This window comes from Plectrocnemia conspersa, unplaced genomic scaffold (genome assembly GCF_051122295.1).
Source record: "Plectrocnemia conspersa isolate PC_06_02 unplaced genomic scaffold, ASM5112229v1 ptg000009l, whole genome shotgun sequence".
Lineage (NCBI taxonomy): Eukaryota > Metazoa > Arthropoda > Insecta > Trichoptera > Polycentropodidae > Plectrocnemia > Plectrocnemia conspersa.
The window spans coordinates 23,697,230-23,718,318 of NW_028277173.1; the positions used below are offsets into that span (position 1 = coordinate 23,697,230).

The window sequence follows — 21,089 nt, forward strand, 5'->3', positions numbered from 1 at the left end:
ATAAAAAAATATTAATTATAAAATAACAAAACAATTTATAAAAAAACGTTTTATTTTTAAATTTTATGTGAACATTCTCATAATATTCTTTATGTGTATTCCATTTATAAAAACATATTTACGGCCAAAGAAAAAAATCAAACAATAATATCATATTTTAATTTTTTTCGATTTTTATATAATTGATTTCATCGTATTACATAATTTTTAAATTGATTTTTTAAAAATTATACATATTAAAAATGCATATAATAACATAGTTCAGTCTTAAAATATTATTAACATAAATACACCACCCTCGATGAATTAACACATACATATGATATAAATATCTATTTTATTTATTATAAACTTTAGGGTTGCTTTGAGCATGAATTTTAAATATATAAATTGCATTTTCTGAAATGCTTTATATACAAACCGATATAAAATATGTGATGCTATAAGTAATTAGTTCTTTTATTGAAAAATCTTTAATTATATTTGAAGAAAATTAGCTAAAGAACATTTTTTTAAATTAATTATGTATATAATTCATATTTAACAACTGATATCACAGAAATAGATTTCATTGAACATATACATTTTATAAATTACACATACTTTAAGCTCAGAATCAATTAACACTAACTTCACTTTTAGTTCTTGAATACTTTTGATTTTTATAATTACACACCATATACTTTATGCCTTTTAGCTTTTCTCTCTCACTATTCATTCTTCCCTATATTATGGTCAAAATGATTCATTTTCCATTTTATGTTAGGCACATGAGTATTTATCACTCTTTTAAAATAATATAATAATTTACATATAAAGTTACCTCTTTTTGAACATATTTTTTTCAATTTTATTATATTTGTGAAAGTCACAAAGAAAATGTTCAATGATTACGAACATCCTTGCTCTTATGAACTACAACTATTAAATCATAAAATAATAATTTTTATCAGAAAAGCAAGAAACTTATTATAATATTTTCAATTGCAATTCTGGATATTTGTTTTATTGGTTTAATATAGATATTTAATAATTATCACTTTTGTATTTATAATATAAAATTTAATTAAATACATAGTTACCTAATTAATTTATTGTATTCGTATTTGTAGTTTAGATTCTTATATTATACATTTTTGCACTATCTCGATCTTACTTGAAAGTTATAAATTGACTGTATATTGGCAGTGCATTAAATAGAAAAAGAAAAAAATGTGACACTAAGAATCAATAACAGACATGTTACATTTACTTACTTTTCAGTGAAATGCAAAAAGAACATGACTAAAAAATTTAAAAATAAATTTGCCGAACAACAGACGCCTTGTGCTCAAGAGTCGTTGCTCAATATTTGCTACGACTGGTTGTGATGCTGCGATATCACTTAATGGTATATAGCTTAGTAATCGAGCGGTCATTTGTTTAAATAAACAAGCACGTTGATATTCACTGGTCTTTCGAAGCCCTGTTTAGATAAGGTTTTCAAACGTCCTCCTTTGAGTAGGATGTTGTCCTCCTTTTTGACCTTCTTTATTCTCTTCAAACAATGTCTGAGGTGACCTTCTCGTCACCTTAGAAGACAGCCTCCCAGAGATGGTCAAGGTGGCAGGTGAATAGAAAGAACGCCAACTTATTGAATTATTTTGGCAAAATAAAAATATAGAGTAATTGAGATAACAACTAGATTCGTTATGAAATCAACCAATTATTATCAATGACTAAACGTAGCACCCTCGTTTATTTTTTTTATTTTTCTGGTTTTAATATAGCTATTGGAGCACTTTTCTTGCATTTTAAGTGGCATACAAATTTAAAATGATTTTTAATAAAATATTTAAAATGATAATATATGTAGTAGATATAACTTAAAAATGCATATGTCTGATATTGATTCTTGACGTCACAAATAACATTACTTTAACAAACAAAACGAATCAATAATGAACAAATCTTATTATAACATTTCTAAAGCTCCGTCTATACCATATAACTAATAAGTTACATAGTGTAGACGGCTTTCAACCAGAGACAAGCTAAAAAATGTTTGTTTTAATAAATAAACAGCATCTAATTTATCAATATATTTGGTTAACTATGAGATGAACTTTGTGATTGATGAACGTGAAGTGGTCTATCCAAAAAATGTCTTGGAGTCCGAGCTCTATCAGGCGGAGGAGATAGTTCGTTTGATTCAGTACTTGATTCTCGTTGATAAATATCTAAAATAATTATTAAAATTATTATTTTAATGAGAGTAATTTATAACGATAGAACATAAATACCTTGAGTAATTGGTATGCCATACGTTGAGCTTGAACATTGGCGTCTATTTCTAATACGCAATGGTTGCATTTCACACGTGTTACCAAGTTTTTCGTCGTCTAAAATTGTAGAGATTAATGGTAATTTGCAAGTGAATAATATGTTTTTATTAATAATATATTGCTCACCCTTTGTACTTGTATGTCTATGTGCTTTTTGTGTGTAATGCCTTTTACATTGCGTTTGAAGAGGTAGTGCATCATTATCTATATGACCGAAAGTTCTAAATTGTAGCGTATGATCCAAAGTTGATGGAGGAACTGGTCTATTAGGTCCACCAACTTGGAAAGTTGCATACGGACTGATCTCATACATTTCTATAAACATAAAAAAATATCTTTAACAAAATCCATGCCGTTGCACGACGTCTATTTAATCAATTGATAATATAAAGAACGAAGACAAAACTACTGGTTATCCAATTAAGTTTTAAAAGCCTCTGAATCTTTGCAGATTACACAAAAAACCTAATCCTTAAGGCATGTCAAGATTTTAATACTTCTCCAAAGTTCAAATTTAAGGCACAATGTCACAAATAAAACACATTTTCTATATTACCTGATGATTCTCTACGTAGTTTTTCATTATGTCCTTTTATTGGAGATGTGGAATAATCATGTTGACAATTTCTTATATTCTGATGCTCGGCACATATAGTCTTTTCATCACTAGCTTGCGATTGACTCCTTTGCCTATCACCGCCGTAATCTGATTGATCACCGCAATGGCAGATCATACTGAAGTATTTTATCAAATACATATTTATATAAAGCAAAATTAAATACTATTATTATAATTATAGAAAAACTACCTCCTCTTCTTAATTAGAATATAAGCAACTGAAAGAGTTGATATGCTGGCCACCGTTGCAAAAATTATAGATATAAGATTGAATATATTATCTCTATTAGTTTCCAAATCATGAGGGTGTATCGGCTCCATTGGGAAATATGGCGGTGGTGATATTAATGCTGAAATTGTTAAACTTTTAAATATATAACAATGTATATATATTGATAAATTTAAAAATAAATTTGTACCTCCCGTTAAAGTTGTCGTGGCCGCTCTAACAATGGTTGTGCTTCTGCCGGCGTGGTTTTCTACCGATATTCTGATTTCGTACCAAGTGGCAGGAGCAAGATGCGGAAGCGTTAAAGGAGCTGAACCTCCGACTCCTCCGATTGCTGCTTGCCACGCTCCGGTGATGCTACGACGCCATTCTGCACCGATGTTCAATATAGGGCAATCTATCATGTCGCTTATTGAACGTCTTATGTCGAGCACTATGCAGCTGGAGTTACTCCATACCAAATCGTCCCAATCCTCGGGTAGCTTAGGAGCTGTAAAGAAAATTTGCGGTGATTTATAACATATCAGTTATGAAATTAAGTGTATTTTGTAAAATACTCAAACTAAGTATCAATGTATATGAATCATACATATTAATGCATAATGTTTTATCCAACTATTCATAAACGTTTCACAATTTTTTATAAATTAATATTGGTAGTTTATTTATAATAATAAAACACACACTTAAATATGGTACAACTGTTTATCCATCTAAGAACTTGCAAAATAATATGTTAACAAAATAAAATGTTATTTTTTTAGAAAATAATATATTACCACAGTATCTTAATAAGAAGTAATGATATGCATAGATTTAATACTAGAAATAGAGATAATTTTAAGATAGTTAGTTATAATAAAACAAGTATAGCCAGTGGAATATTATACGGAGGTATGAATTTGTATAATAATATTCTTAGGACAATCTAATTATTACGCTAATTACGCTGTTCAACAAGGATAAGATAATTCGAACTAGGATGTGTTACAAACCTTCTCCTTTCGTGTTAATTCGTATTGCCAAACTGTAATCACCTTTACCAACTCTATTATAAGCAGCTATTTGGAAGATATACTGCGATCCACACTTTAAACCGATTACATTATAGTTGTGGGTTTCTGATGGTAGTTCAACGGTTTGAACATTTTCTTCAGATCGTTTATACATCAATGTATAACCTAAAAATATACTTATATAACAGATAGAAGATTCACAAAATATTCATTTAAAAAAAATATTACTTGTTATGATTGAACCTCCGTCACTTGTAGGCTTCCATTGTAACTGTACACTATTAGCGGTAACAAACAGTACTTCAAGTGTTGGAGGACCAGGTGGCATTAAGCATATTACTGTGTATACTATTTCATCGTATCCAAACACATTTTTTGCCGTACATGTATAATTACCGGCAACACTTCTATCGATACCTATTTAATAAAAATATTATTGTATATCTTGATTGTGTTTGTGATAGTATATAGTTTAATGTAGAGTAAGCTTACTATGGAATAATAAATTTCCTTCGTTTGTCACTTCGTATAGCTTACTATGCGTAATGGCCTTTGAAGTGTGCAACCAACGAGCTCTCGGAGGCGGATGTCCGATCACCATACAGCCTAGAATCAAAGATCGACCGATGCCTCCTCTTACGGGTACTCCAAATGATGCAATCTTCGCTCCAACTATTTATAATTATGTCAGTCAACACGTATTCTAAGAATGGTAAAGATAATATAATCTGCTTACTTTTCATTGTTGTAATTTGTGTGACTAGCGTCGTAGCTTCTCCTTCGCCGGCACGTGTGTTCGCCGTTAGCCAGAATTCATATCGTCGATTCTCAGTCAACTTACGTACCTCACTTGCACCTCCCAAGCCTACTGTAATATAATTCTTTAACTCAGCGATGTTCACTACTTGAGTTTGTGGCTGTCCGCCTCTGAAATATTATTAAAATTAATTTAAATGGCAATAATAAATAAATAATTTATAATAATAAACAAACAACCTTCCAACTTCTCTATAATAAACGGTATAAAAAACTATTCTCCCATTGGGCTTTTTTGGCGTTAGCCAACTAACCAATATTGATTCTGATGTGCTTGAAATGGCTTTGATATCGGACGGTGGACCTGGAACTAAAAATCAAAGTATCAAGATTGCTATTAACGTATAATAATGATTTAGATATACCATCTTCTTCTGTTGTACAAAACACTGGTGGGCTTAATAGTCCATCTCCTGCTACAGTATAAGCTAAAACTTGAATTGAGTAATTTGTATACTTCAGTAGAGCGTGCAGATACGTTTCACTACTACTCGTACGCTTCACTTCCGATGTTAGAAGCATGTCAGCTGTATTAAATAATATAATATAATGTATATTTATTCAGATTAGTAGCAATATTCATGATTTATATAATATACTTACAATATATATCAGCCATGGGTTTGTAAAGTATTTTGTAGCCTAATAGAGTACCTCCGTGATGGGCTTTCGGTGGAGACATCCATTCCACTTTTAAGCTTTGAGAAGATAAAGCAGCACATCTTACTGATTGTGGAGGTGCAGTTGGTACTGTAAACATATAATTGTTGATTATAATCTCACATTGAAGGTTTATTTTAAAAATATGAAAAGCGACATGCACTAACAAGTAATTTTTAATAACACTGCGTAATAATTTCGTTACATTACTAATCATCTTGGTGACATGAATCGTCAATGAACAAAGATATAGTAAAGTGATTTTACAGCAATAGAACCAGAAGTTTAATGTCGTAAAAACCTAATTTAGGAAAAGCAAAACGAATCTTTTAATGTGTGAGTGGATTTAATAACTATACGCATAGCAGAATACAAGAGTATTTGAAAGATTTGTGAAATAAGCCTTTACAATGAAAACATTTGACAGATCATTAGACTCAGTAATATATAAGTGGAAAGAAGGGAAGAATACATCAGCCACTTGGACGTATTTACATAGTCACATTGCAGGTTCAGAGACAGGCCTACAGAAATGTTAAATATTTAATCGACGGCAAGAATACACAATGAATTATTTTGATGAATTTCGAAGCACAACCAACTCAGTATTGCTTCACCTCCTGATGTCAAGGTAATACTCCCAGCATTGGCTTAGGCATTCAAGATCTTCGAGTAAAGGATCCTAAGAAAGATTTTCAAGCTTATTTGCAAGGACATTACTTGGTGTCGTCGGAACAACAACAAACTATACGAGTTATATAGTGAGCCAAATGTCATCAAGTATATTAAGACACAGTGACTCAGGTGGGCCAGACATCTGTCCCGCATGGACGACTCGCAATCTGCAAAGCAACTAATTTTATATAAGCTTTACAGTAAGGCCGGTTTCACAGGTGCCGGATGGAATTGCCCGGCACCAGGCCGGCGGCGTGTAGTGGGGGTGGTGTTGTATGGGCAGCGTCGGGCCGGCGCCAGATGGATTCGTCCGGCACCTCTGAAATGGTAGGTACTGCCCATACAACGCCGGCCCGGTGCTGGGTGAATCCATCCGGCACGTGTGAAACCGGCCTAAGAGGATCACGGGCATACTGTGACTGTATTGAATGAATAAAATAACACAGGATCTTTGAACGCTCCGCACTAGTGCCTAGCACCAAGTAGCTAAAGATAAAATTATGTGGAAGATAATCCTGGATGAGGCCAAGGCCCATCTTGGGCTGTATCACTATGGTGATGATTATAATATACCATGAAATAATATATTGTATGTACAATGAGGATATAAATTGCATCTTATTTTAGATTATCCTAGTCAGTAAAAACGAGGAAGTACTGATAATATAACAGCAATACAATTCTATTGTATTATATATGCTTAAAGCATATAATTTAGGAATAAATGTTTGACATTTAATAATATATGAGTAATACCTCCTTCTCTCGTCAACGCAACCACAGGAATACTAATCGGTCCCGTAGATGCTCGATTGAAAGCTTTCACAGTGAGCTTATATCTAGTGAACTGTCTCAAGCCAGTAATGGTGAATTTGTTGGCTCCTGCTCCTTTAACCGTAGCAAATTTTTGTGGTGAATGCCCAGTTGTTAAAATATCGTCACTTTCGAGAGTTTCGGACCAGTTGACAGTGTAGCCTAATAGAGCTCCATTCCAAGAACTTCTGATTGGGGGCTGAATAAGAAACACATACATACATTAATAATCAAGTTATATGGATAATAAACAAATCGATTAATACCTGCCACGTCACTATAAGTTCACCGACTTCTCCGGCTTGCACTTGTACATTTTGAGGTGCCTCAGTTGGTGCTGTAATCAAAGCATATTAAACATGTATGTAAAATATCTTATTAAATAGTCCAAAGTGTAAGAGCAGTTTGTAAAAATTAACTATAATTTGTCCTGCAGTTATTTCATTTAAAAAATGTCTTACACTGTCTATGCTTTAACAAAATAATACAATACCTTCTTCGTGTGTTTTGGCTACAACTGTATCAGTGAAGGAACTGCTTTCAATTTGATTCACGGCTAACATTCTTAATGAATACGTAATATCCGGTAATAGACCATTAACAACTCCCTGCTCCAACATATCACTAAATCATAGAAATATAGTACAAAAAATTGCTTTTACTTAGTATTGAGTTTTTAGATTGAATCATACCTAGCAGATATATGAGGTCCATTTGTAGAAATTGTGATGTTAACGGTATTAGCATTATCCCATCCATCATTATTGATCGAATTGATTGTTTGATACTGTACGAGATAACCAAGAACGGGACTGTTTCCATCAAACGGTCTTCTCCATGCCAGTTTTACTGACCGGCTAGATACTTCAATCACTTCCAATTGAGTCGGAGGGTCAGGTCTCTCTATTTAGGAATATTAAAAATTCAATTATACATTATAAAGAAGATCTTACTTATGATTGATAATATACCTTGAACTGCAAGATGGATGAAATGTTCGCTTCTACCGTAAGCATTGCTCGATTGGCAGCGATATAAGCCCGAATCTTGCCGATCTGTTCGTTCAATGCTCAATTGTGATCTTAAACCGTTCTCCTTCTTTAATTCTGATAGACTGAATCTAGATTGATACGATATAATAAAAAGTATGCTTATTTGAGAATTTTGCATATAAATATATTAACAAACCTAAAGTTTGTCACGTCGATTGGATTTGTATTGTGCGTCCAAATATTGTGTATTGGATTATCTCCTAATATATCACACATGAGAGTCACTGGATCACTTCTACGGGTGGTTATATTTTGTGAAGCTATTTCAAAGCGAGCAGGTTCTGAAACATATATAAAATTTAATATTGTATATATATAGTATATATATTTAGCTAGAATCTAGCTAAATCTAGCTGCTAGATGGTAATGCATGTATGTACATGTTATTTTATTTTTCATTTTATGCCAATCTTCTTAATAAATAATTTAATTGCTATGTAATTCTTTTATGTTAAAATACAGAATAAGAAACATTTCATATATTTATGACATGAAGATGTCATTTTTAACACTCAGGCAAATATATTTAGTATCTATGTATATACATATCTTTATGTATGTATCTACTCTGTACCGTACACCTTTTGAAAGATATATGTGTATAAAAAAACAATTTTTAATTGTTGCACCTTAAAATCATAAGGAAGATATAATTATCCTACTTTAAGCCCCGGAAATCCCACGCTTGGTCAAGTTTTGCATATATTGTAGAAACATAAACAGAAAAAGAAAAAGTCTGCCCTAATTCAGATTAAAGCATAGAATGCACGTTTAAGCTTATTTTTAATGTTGAGGAGTAATATAAAAATTTATAAAAGAAATCGTTGCTAATTACTTAATTAATCAACTATAAATTATTTATTAAAGGCATTACCATTCACGCTCACTGCTATATTTTTATATAATATAGGTCCAACCCCATTCTCTGATGAACATCTATAATTGCCTTCATCTATTGACGATACGGAGTTTATAAGTAAAGATCCATTATTGAAGATTAATATATGACCGTTGATGGGAGATATTGCATCATATTCCTCACTGGCTCTATCTATAGAAAATATATATGTAGAATTAATATAGAAATGATTTGTTTGCTAATTGCTTATGCTACTTACTATGCTGTTTTGACCAATATGTTCTAGGTTCCGGATAACCTTTTGATATACAATTTATAAACACAGAACTACCAAGTAATGTAGAAACATCTTGCGGCTCATATGTCCAGTACGGAGGAACTGAAATTAATATACATATAAATTTAATTAAATAGTAACATAATGTATAATATATAACTTTATTATATCATTACAATAATAGTTAAAATTTAAATATATATTTTATTTTAAATATACAATATATGTTTAGTATAACATAAAAAATACCTTTTATAATCAATTCTGCTGAAGTATTTGCTTTACCACCAGAATTTGTTGATACACATGTATAAGTTCCGCTGTGACTTGCTGAAAGACTTTTAAATAATAAATAGCTCAAGAATTCCGCACTGCGTTCTTCAATCTAAAATGTTATTGATTGTTAATATATGTATTATTAAGTTGTATTCATTGTTTATAAGTTACTTGTAAAGAAGCCGGAATTGGTAGCCCGTCTTTGAGCCAAGAAAAATAAACCGGCATGTCTCCGGATGTCACCGTGCAACTCAACTGAGCTCTTTCTCCTGATTTTAAGTTAGGTGGAAAAGATAGCGGCGAAAGAACTGGTGGACTGTTTACAACCAGTTGAATCTCTCTCCTAGCTAGTTCACCCCCGGGAGTTGCCACCGAGCAAATATAACTACCGGCATCGGTGGATGGATCAAGGGTTGTTATCTTTAAAAGTCCACCGTCTTGTCTATATCTTGGATTGGATGATATCTTTACATTATTTGACTCCCATTTTACGTAGCTGTAAAATAAATTCTGTTACTAACCGTAATAATACATATTGATATAAATAGTTTAATAATAAATACCTGATAGGATATCCGTAGTATGGACATAACATTATTACATCCCCGCCGGTTATTCCTCTGATAGAATTCATTGATCTTATATATGGAGAACCTTTATCATGAGATATGTGCTTAATGAATGTTTCATACATATAAATTATAATTATAATTTTAAATACAATATGCTTCATAAGTCATGTTAACATTTTAATTGCTTTACTAAGATGTAATTTTTTTTGTTACTTTTAGTCAATTTTATAACAAATGTAAGATTTCTTTATTGCAATTAAGGCTAAGAGCTCTGATTGATTACTGTACAGCACTCAACTTAATAGTAGAGCTCTCGATATTTTTAGATGCGTAAAGCGAATGATTTTTCTATTAATATTTTTCTCGTTGGATGTGACTTTTCAGTTGAAATAAAATCACTGACACGCCATTGCTGCTGGTGTGAAATATCTATTATTTTGTAAAGAGTTAATTAGCCTTCTTAAATTCGTTTTGCACTCTTAAGATGAAGTGGAAAGTGGTTGTATTCCTGGGTCTTTTAAGCATCGACTTGGCGTAGCTCTGCTTAGCACAAGTTAGGCTGCCCTCTCGTTTATTTCAAATCAGATGCGAAGTGGTGATTTTGACTGTATCTGAAGAATGTAAATTCCTTGTGAAAGCTATATATTTAGCAGCCGTGTTCTGAATTTGCTGATACGCTTGTATTATATACACTTTAGAATTGTAAGAAGTAAACGTTCCTTATAGCCCTCGATCGTCTGGTCAATATAAACGACGAGGGGTGGACATAGATTATTTGTTATTGTCTAATAAAAACATTGATGTAATGATTCAAAATTGTTTAATTCAGCAATGTCAAAATTATATGTAATGTGTAATCCATGGATTTAACAGTAAAAATATATTTAGTTGCAAAAAAATGCGTTAAATTTAAAATAAAAAATATTTTTTTCTATGTAGTATGGTAGTAAAAATTTAAAAGATTTGGTAAAGTATTTTTTATTTACAATAACTAAAAGATATTACATAATTATTAAGCTGTTTTATTTAAATCGAGGTTTGGAATTTTATTTGCATAGCAAATATAAATAAGTTTTAAAAGATGCATTAGAATAATTTTTATTAATATTTTATCCCCATATCTCATAAGTTCGCCATAGGATTAATTGAAATTATGTTACTCTCTCTCCGTCTGTGTGACACGTGTCGGCCGCCACACATTTTTTTATTAAATACGATTTAAGGAGACACACTAATGCGTATTGTTTGCAAATACGCAGAACTGACAGTGTTTATAATACTATTTATAGCCGTAGTTAAAATGTAAAAATCGTAAAAAAATTACTCACTAAAATGAAACTTTGTATTTTCATTATAAATTAAAAAAATATAGCTGTCCTATATTTTTAAGATAACTTTTTTAATATTGTATATACATATTTGTTTTCTTTGCTATAACATTGAAAATAATATATCGCTCATCAATAAAAAAATCTATTATGAATATTATAGTTACATAAATGGTAGCTGACTTATGGAATCCTTTGTATTAATTAACATATTTATTCCTAATAAATATACCATAAACATTTAGGCGTGCTGAGTGTGTCACGTGTCCTTTACTGTTAGTAGCTCTACATTCATATAAGCCTCCATCTTCTACTCTTACACTAGTTATATTTAAATGTGAAACTACGAAGCTAGTATGATCCATGTATTGACCAATAGAAAACCTATAAAAAAATATGTTTTTTTTTATTATTATCATAGATTTTTGTACACTATATATATAGTACCTATGTGGTGATGTAGTGAGGAATTGTGTGTCCAAATACCAATCAAACCTCGGGGGAGGATCACCAGATGCCGAACATTTTAACGAAATATGCGCACCGGGTTGAACAGCTTGTTCTATGAAGGTATACATTATATCTGGATGAGAACCTAAAAAATAATATAAATATATAGAATGAGGCATGTTTGGAACAACAAATTTCCGAAAATATCCGTAGTACAACATTTACCTTTATTGTTTCTTCTGATGCGTTTCTTCCTATTACTATTTTTGTAAGGTTTCATTATTCTGCATACATTTAATTTTTTTGTCACTTTGTTAAATACTTCGAATAGTTGATAGTACTGCATATTTACATACAAAGCGGATACAATTAGTGTATTTAGTTTTGTAGATTTGTTCCATCTAAAATGACACAATTTGATTTAATAAATAATTATAATCGTAAAAGACATTGAAACAGATGCAAATTATCTTACTTTATAACATGAGATTTATTGTTTATTTCACATATTTGTACTTCTGTGTCATTTATGTGAGAAACCCGATCATTATTGTATACTGTAATAAAAAAAACGTTTATTATTATTGGAAAAATAAATATAATATGGTAGCGAATATGTTGGAAAAATATTATTTTTCATAAAACTGGACGAACGTAATTGATATAATACAAAACGTATAAATTTATGTGTTTCGAAAATAAAAGTTATGCTTAACTTAGTTTAATTTATAACCATTATTATTATTTTATTATAACTATTACTTTTTCAATTAATCGAAAGCAGTATGTTGCAAGAGTAAAATCGAAACACAGCAGGCTGTCTGCTGCTGCGAAATAGAAATAAAAATATATAATAGTACAATAGGCTTGCTATAACAATGAGCTGCAGTTGGAAATGAAAGTAAAACAAAAACTTCATTTTCCACAGTCAGCAAACTGTGAATGGTCGAGTTTCGTCGCAAACTTTTATTAGTGAAAATCGGTTGATATTCATTTATGGTGATTTTTTTCGTTTCACCCTGAGCATATTAACAAAGATAAAAGTCTAGTTTTTATTTCAATAGCGAAAGTTCTAAATGAAAATTATGATTAATTTATTTTTACTTAAAATTCTAAATATTTATTAGCGGTGTGTTTTTGTTGAAAAGAAACTTGGTTTCATTGGCAAATTTGTTTATCTTGGTTAATTTCGTAACTTTCTCAGCGAGTTTAATTCGCAGGAGACAAGACAATCCGTTTAAGAATCGCACTGTCAATTACAATTACGTTTCTTGTTCAACGAGTTAATCTAAACGATCGTTTCTTAAACATATTATATCATTACTTCACAATAAATAATCTTAATATTCGCATAGTTAATTAACTGAGATTATTAATAGTTATAATTTATCTTTCATATTTATTATTATTGTAAATCTACGGCTGTAATAAGATATCAATCAATATATTGTAATCAAGTAGCTAATTATATAATGTCATCATAAATCACTGGTCTCTGATTTTTTCTTTTTTAACACAAAAATACAATTAAGCTATTGTAAGTCTTCCGCTAATATAATATAATAGTTGCAACAACAAAGCCTAATGCGTTACAACGAGGCAAAGACAATCAACATCTACAATTAAGCAGAGAAAAACCAGATTAAAATCTGTTTGTATAATAAATTAATGACATATTTTATTATAAACAGCTTACAATAAAAAAATATAATATATACGATATTATTTATTACAATATTTATTTATGAGATTAAAAAAACTAGGAAAACCTAATCTGCGATGATTGATCGGAATTGTAATTATATATAATCACTAATAAATTGAAAAACACTTGAGTTCATCAAAGATTTGAACCCAGGTCTTTCGAGTATTAGTCATTGACTATTCCAATGTGAAAGATCACATGCTCTAAAATGCTCCCGTACACAAATCATCCAATTTTTTTATGAGCTTGCCAGACAAAAATATATTTTTGGTGGGGACCCGACAAAGCCGCGCCGGACAATCCCGCGCCGACTAAGCCGCCCCGACATAGCCGCGCAATACAACCCCGACATTGCCGCGACGGTAAAGCCGCGCCGACATTGCCACGCAAATCAAAATTATAAAATTGAATAAAATGAAAGAAAATAATTTTTTTAATTCTAATTATTTTGATTTGTGGACAGCTCTATCACTAGGTATTCGCTTTTTGAACAGTTAGTCATAGATTGGATGATGCTGGACAGTTACAAAATATACCGAAATGAAAATAAATCAATACAATATCATTAAAAAAAGGTTAGGTTGTTGGTTCTACAGTGAAAGTCGGCGCGAGCGGTAGCGAGACGTCTCCCTTTTCCTATATATATTTGTAATTATTAGTAAATAAAAACCATGTTATAAAATTAATTTTGTTTTGACTTTGCGCGGCTATGACGGCACGGGATTGTCCTGCGCGGCTTTGTCGGGGTGCCATTTTTGGTGATAGCTACGAGGAGCTTAAGAAATTTATGTAGAGTAGTGTTTAGATGCGCTACTAACATTTAAAAAAACTATTTCAATCAAATTGAACCGGGCAATTAAAGATGTAAGTAGATCTCAAATAGATAAAAAAAATCTATTAACAAAGTCGGCTTATCAGAAAGTCTCAGAAACCTGCCAAAGCAGATAATACACCAATTCACTATCGCCCGAACAATTTACTGCCGTTATTTAAAAAAATATTAAAAAAATAATATTATCTCGATTAAAGAAATATCATAATAGCAAACTAATTCACGAACAATTTGGTTTCCATGAACATTGACCTAACAGACTAACAGGACATATCAGCCGATTTTAATATGTAAAAAAGTTTTGGTCTTTTATTGCTAGATATAGAAAAGGCCTTTGATACAGTATGGCATGCCGGATTAATCCTTAAACTTTTAAAATACGGAACTCTTAATTACATTATCAACATTTTACGGTTTTATCTGAAGAAAAGAAGCCATATTGTTTCGCTAAATAGCACATTTTCGATACTGCATAAAATACCAACTGGCGTACCTCAGGTAAATATACTTGGGCTGTTAAATACTAAGCTATCAATGTACGCTGACGACACTGTAAAATTAACAAGTTCTCGTGCTCTTAAACCTATTAGAGTTAAACTACAAAAATCTCATGACAATATTGAGCAATAGTTTGTGGAGGATCTTATTCTTGAAACTCGCATCAATTACTCTAACCAAAAGTTATTATTTATTAATAAAAATAAACTATAAAATAGTGCGATCGCACTCAAAGGCTCTCGTTACGACTAGAACTAAAGAGTTCCCCATCACGCAAGGATTCTCCGGTGTATTGAAGGAATGTTTCTTTGATTCGAAACAGTCACGGAAAACACCGGGAGACAAACAGAACCGCAAATCTACAATATTACCGTCACATAATTCATCCTCAAATGTCACTTTCTAAAGGCGTATACTTATTTCGTTGAAGCAAATGCAACAATTGGATGATCGCTGCATGATTGTAATTGCTGAGCAAGCTTTGCAGCCCTGAATACTTAAGTCTGGACTTTAATGAGGAGATAGCAGACACCTGGTAGACTCCCGTAGACACTCGAAGAGACTAGCAGACGCCCGCCTGCTCGCGGAGGACAACATACGTTTATGGAGGCTCACATCCTGAGAGGGACTCCACCATACGAGCACCGCAACAGAGAAGGATCAACCCCCTCTATATGGCTGCTGCAACGCCACCTCTGAGAATCTTCCACCGACATCATCCCTCCGCCAGCTTCTCTACCACTACACGGAGAAAACATCTCGCCCATCATAGTCCATCGCAATATGTAACATAATCTAATAAAATTCTCATTAGTTTCCAGCTGCGTCTTACTGGCTGCGAAGTCACACCCCTCAGGGTTAAGATATCCGAAACAGAAAAATATTTTATGAAACAAAGTTTAAGTTTTTATTAGGATGCAGCCATGTCTGATATTGATTCATTAAAAAAAGCTTTAATTTCTATAGATTTTATTTTAGTTCAGTGCTTTTAATAGTGCGTTTAAACGGTGAAATTATTTTCCACAGCGTTTGTAAGCCCTGTTTACTGTTCTACTATGTAAGACGTCATGCCAAGTGTAAGAATACAACAAACTTCGCTGCAATTTTATCTTCAACAAAGTTACACTTTTCTAACAATACGTTGAACTTGAACGAGTTTTCACTGTGTATTTGGAATAAACATCGAGAAACTATGTAAGTGTCCACTTGGCTACAGTGCAGAGCGGTGTTAAATTATTTCGTACGCCGCATTGTACAGACCGGACATTATTTTCCGTTAGGTGCTTTTCCAAAGCAATCTCCGCTACTAACGTTGCCCCTTCGTTATTGAATTAACGATTTATTACTGCCATTTTCCTTACCGTAACTAAGGTGGCCATTTTGTGAGCCCGCCACTTGAAACTAGATGTATATTCAATCACTGAACTTTTAATATTAACGAACAATTTACAACCATACTTTGTAGCGATTGTAATAAATAAGAAGGTCGGTTTGTAACTTTTAAAATTAAGAATTTTAATAAAAGGACTAATTTTGATAATAAATATCAGACAATAGATATTTTTTGATACGATACGTACTCTCTATTGTAGATGTGACTGCGAAATCCATTTGAATACTCTCTGACAATAAAATTGCGAACGTTACAGAGTAACGTATCGAATATAATTCAAATCAGCAATAAATTGATACAGTGACACGCGCTCCGCACAATTAAGCCGAGCATCATCAACGCATTATCGCAGACTGTACATAATAAATCTTCATCTCTGCTCAAACGCCAAGTATTTCTGGTTAAATCACATTTATCTAAACGTTCGACCCTGCGAATTTTACCATTGTTCTTTATACTATCTGGTTACCGAGATACCATCACCAATACCATCGCCAATATAAAATAAGAATACATTCGACCCTGCGTCTATAAACATTGTTATTCAAACTTTCTGGTTAACGATAGCTGAAGTAGCCATATCCTAAGGCGTGAATACATTTTAGAGGTGTGTTCAAGAAGCAACGCAACTGGTTCATGAACATCCTTATATGCGATTCGCCAGAGCTGTCTCAAACGATTATTATAAAATCTGTAAGACTTGATAACATAGAGCAAGACTCGAGAGTAATCGTAATCGAGGCAGACTCAGGGAAACTTGAACAAACACAAGCAAAGACTGATCAACACAAAAGACATTACGAAAACACGAAGTCACTCTACCAGCGCTAAGACTTCTCTGACTTCTAAAAGTCGTATTTGTGACTGTGGTTAATTGTCTTTTTAGGAGTCTAAGCATTTGGTCATACAGAAAGATGGCTGATTGTTGATTGAGAAACTCTACTATAAATTCAAGTTTTTTTGTAAATATACCAAAACCACATTTGTATAAATACTTTGAAACTCTTTTAATTCAATCAGCATATAAATCATATTCTAGAGAACAAAGGACCTAAATTAGATCCCTGCGGTACTCCATAACGAACGAATACTCGCCATTTTGCAAAAAATTGACACATTGGACTTTGCTAACAAACATACACAGGGTGCTTAAGAATTCTATACTGTCACAAAAATTCAATTTTAAATATGTATAAATAAGCTCACACTGACCTTAACTATATTGCAAGTCTTATGAGCGTATGTATGGTGGGTCGATCGACTCATAACACTAAACGTGTTTTGGAAAAAAAAACTTTTTTTTTTAATTTTACATTTTTTTTAAACGGTATCGTAAGTATATTCGAAAGCTCTATTTTATATCAAAAATTCAAGTCTATATCTTTAAAATGAACCAAATCGGAGCGTTAACTATATGATAAGTCGCATAAAAGCTCGTTCGGGGGCCCGGTCAATATACCGTAAGACTCGTTTTTTATTAAAAAAAAATAATTAAAAATTGTTTTTAAATGAAAATTAAGCTTCTAAACACTTTTTGCATACGACATTTTTCAGTAAGATTTTATTTTGCAAAGTTATGACACTTTTAATTTTTACATTGGCCGCCATTTTGTAAAAAAATTTTATATATTTTTTTCATACAAAACGTATAGGGGATGCTCGGTAGTTCTATACGATACGATCAGAGCAACGAGTACTATAATTCACATACTGACTCAAGAAAAAAACTAACAATTGCTTTTTAAAAATGGATTTAAGTATCTATGACTTCCTCACTGTCTTTAAGATGCATAAGAACGACATAGACAAAAACCGTGTTGTGGTCTACTAAATCGCGACTGGTCGAACGTTAGCAAATTTTTAGCGATTTATCATTAATGGTTAATCTGATAACGATTAAGTTTTAAGTTACGATTCCTGTTGAACCGTTAGATCATATATGAGTCGTTCAAATGTTAAACCAGTAGTATATATTTACACTTGTTTCATATATGATCGTTAAAACAATATTTTTCGATAAAGCAATAAATAGTGAAACAATCCATTTAATCTGACTTTATTAGTGCAAATTTTTAGCATAATACTTTCGATTAATAAACTAAAATATCAATTCTCACGGGATTTCTCTTTCTGATTATTTTTCGATATGTTCTAAAAATCCTAGAATATATTTAGCTCCCTTAAACATACGCTTTGAATTTGTGCTAATACACTTTGATTTATATGCATAGATATACCTAATACATTATATGATATTACACAAAACTTTATTGGAAATACAGGAAACAAGCGTACTATGCACATTTCCGGCAAGGGAAATGAAATAGTAAAGCGATGCAATCGCAAGTTAAAATATAATATTTATAACCGGATATTGTATTCAATTTTATGAAATACAATTTTCACAAATTGTACTCTTATTAAAAAGTTTATGTACTTACGTTTTATTTTTATAAATAGCGTAATAGGTCGACGACATCCATTCTCTTCCATGTATGACCTGCAACAAAAAGTATATTTTAATGTTTATTCTTTGCCTCATAAATATCAATCAGGATGATAAGGTACTTTAGGGACTATTCATGTAACATGTGAAATGATATGCCGGTGCAAAAATGAAACTGTGTCACACAAGCTTGGGTTTATCCCGTATATAATGTAAAATAATTAGCAATGATTTGGATTTCACCCGCATTCGAAGGGTTGATCTGACCCAGAATTAATTTAATATGTATGGCGTTCATCAGGATATTATTATGTACTGGAATAATCCAATTTTGCGTAGCAGGGTTGAGCCGACCTTCGTCGTACGATACAATAAAAATAGTACGTGGTTTTCGAACCAGAAAAATACCACTCTCATGTCGCTTGGGCATTCTTTTCGTTTTTAATTTGCTCCACCTAGTTTTACGTTTTGGCATGCTTAATAAAAATAATAAAAAAAACCATTGCCCTCAAAGTTTTGTTAAATTTTATATGTTTTATACTTTTATTCCCTTAACCCTTAACATTTTGATACTAAAAAAAACATCGGAATAGGAAAAGTTGAGTTTATTTTTAATATAAATATTATAAAAAATAGTTTATTTGCTTAAATTAAGTTTGTCATTTTTAATTTATTTTTGTAAGAGCAGTTTTAATATATAATATACAAAAGTTAATCTAGTAAAATTGCAAAATTTTCGTAAATGTGTAAATTATATAAATCGTTTTTGTATGTATTCATACACAGGCAAGATAAAGCGTTGTATATTCTGAAATAGTGCTGAAAGCACAAGGAAGAAGCAATATTCCTTTTACTGCTTCGCTTTTGAAATTTTAAACGTGTAATTTAATATATCATGTTGTTCCATAAGTCTTTACGTTTTTTAAGGTGCGGGTTGAATGAGTTAAAAATTTTATATTTTTTATAATATTATATTTTTTTTACTAAAAACTTTTGCATGGATCTAAATCGGTGGTTCTTAGCCTGGGGTGCGGGAAGGTATATTGGAGGTGCGGGAGAAGCCCGTAACAATATAAATTATTAAATATCATTTATTAAATTTTTGATAATAAAATATTTGAAAACTAAAGTAATCACCACAACAACGCGAAAGTCGGGACCGCGTTATTGGGGTATTGAAGCTCATACAAAAACTGGGGTTATGGGTTTTTCGCAAGACCTGAGAAAGCGGGTGAGAGCACCCGGGGACTGTCGTCCTTCTCTCTTACTCTCTACCTAAGTCTACTATTGTTTCTGTGTCATCGGCAGTTTGTCGAGAAACCTCTTGAAACAAACACGTTTACGCATTTAAACATCCGATTATGAACATTACTACCTATTTAATACATTATTAATTAGTCAGTGACTCAAGCCGAATAGGATACATTGATAATACAAACGTAAGAATTTTTCTCACTAATTTGAAATAATATATTGTTAATTTTTTTTAAACGTTATTTCTAAATAATTTAATTGATTATAGTGAACCCTACTATGTAAAAAAATGTCAATATAACGACAAGTATGCTGCTTGGATTCACTTGTACAACAGAAAAAGATGGTATGCAACAACCTTAATGCATCTTATGTTCCAAGATATTTTCAAACTGCAATTTCAAACCATCAAAGTTATTAGAGCATTTCAACCATCTGCATGGTGGCGAAGGTGTGCATAGCATGAACAAACTGAAAAGTGAAGTAAATCTGCATGTTTAAAAAAAATATCGACTGGTTTTCGGGTTCTGTTATGCTCACAAATAGGACAATAAAGGTTATGACTTTTTACTGGGAAGGACTAACAGTACAGTTTACATTGAATGGCTAACAGCTAACTTTTCTTACGCATAGATGGTCCTTCTCCTTCCTGCTATTTATTTGATTGTGGATCTACTATAACTTACAGAGTTCTAATCGTCGAAAATAACTTTGAAACATTCGTATAAATTTAATTTTGAACAAAAATGACATAATACTTATTTCGAACGATTTCTGGAAACTTTTGATTTTTAGCAACAGGTTTCCAGAGACCCATTGAAATCTTATGGTGACACAACTGAATTTACAGCGCCTATGAAATTTATGAAGTTTTTAAAATCCATTTTTATAGGATTTGATTGCTTATTTGTGTTTGCAAAACCAAAATTTTAGTTTCTGTTGAATTACAGTAATAGTTTGAGTTACAATCGTTTATCTTCACGATTACAATGACA

At 31.7% G+C, this 21,089-nt stretch overlaps 1 protein-coding gene across 1 annotated transcript in view; it reads right to left on the bottom strand.

The window, feature by feature from the left end:
• Window positions 1–1,736: 1,736 nt before the first annotated feature.
• The window catches only part of LOC148232324 (cell adhesion molecule Dscam2-like), a 243,869-nt gene continuing 224,516 nt past the window's right edge, over window positions 1,737–21,089 (bottom strand). The window contains exons 6-34 of the mRNA XM_088192074.1: window positions 18,836–18,894; window positions 12,442–12,523; window positions 12,192–12,367; window positions 11,964–12,111; window positions 11,749–11,900; window positions 10,180–10,270; window positions 9,788–10,112; window positions 9,590–9,725; window positions 9,323–9,442; window positions 9,079–9,255; window positions 8,341–8,485; window positions 8,124–8,272; window positions 7,845–8,055; window positions 7,646–7,776; window positions 7,419–7,489; window positions 7,096–7,351; window positions 5,608–5,754; window positions 5,370–5,531; window positions 5,185–5,314; window positions 4,925–5,115; window positions 4,681–4,860; window positions 4,417–4,605; window positions 4,168–4,353; window positions 3,363–3,662; window positions 3,134–3,293; window positions 2,881–3,059; window positions 2,451–2,639; window positions 2,283–2,381; window positions 1,737–2,219 (exon numbers count right to left, since the gene is read on the bottom strand). Of these exons, the coding sequence (XP_088048200.1) occupies window positions 2,089–2,219; window positions 2,283–2,381; window positions 2,451–2,639; window positions 2,881–3,059; window positions 3,134–3,293; window positions 3,363–3,662; window positions 4,168–4,353; window positions 4,417–4,605; window positions 4,681–4,860; window positions 4,925–5,115; window positions 5,185–5,314; window positions 5,370–5,531; window positions 5,608–5,754; window positions 7,096–7,351; window positions 7,419–7,489; window positions 7,646–7,776; window positions 7,845–8,055; window positions 8,124–8,272; window positions 8,341–8,485; window positions 9,079–9,255; window positions 9,323–9,442; window positions 9,590–9,725; window positions 9,788–10,112; window positions 10,180–10,270; window positions 11,749–11,900; window positions 11,964–12,111; window positions 12,192–12,367; window positions 12,442–12,523; window positions 18,836–18,894 (4,672 nt within the window). The 3' untranslated portion in view covers window positions 1,737–2,088. The remainder of the gene's footprint in view (window positions 2,220–2,282; window positions 2,382–2,450; window positions 2,640–2,880; window positions 3,060–3,133; window positions 3,294–3,362; window positions 3,663–4,167; window positions 4,354–4,416; window positions 4,606–4,680; window positions 4,861–4,924; window positions 5,116–5,184; window positions 5,315–5,369; window positions 5,532–5,607; window positions 5,755–7,095; window positions 7,352–7,418; window positions 7,490–7,645; window positions 7,777–7,844; window positions 8,056–8,123; window positions 8,273–8,340; window positions 8,486–9,078; window positions 9,256–9,322; window positions 9,443–9,589; window positions 9,726–9,787; window positions 10,113–10,179; window positions 10,271–11,748; window positions 11,901–11,963; window positions 12,112–12,191; window positions 12,368–12,441; window positions 12,524–18,835; window positions 18,895–21,089) is intronic.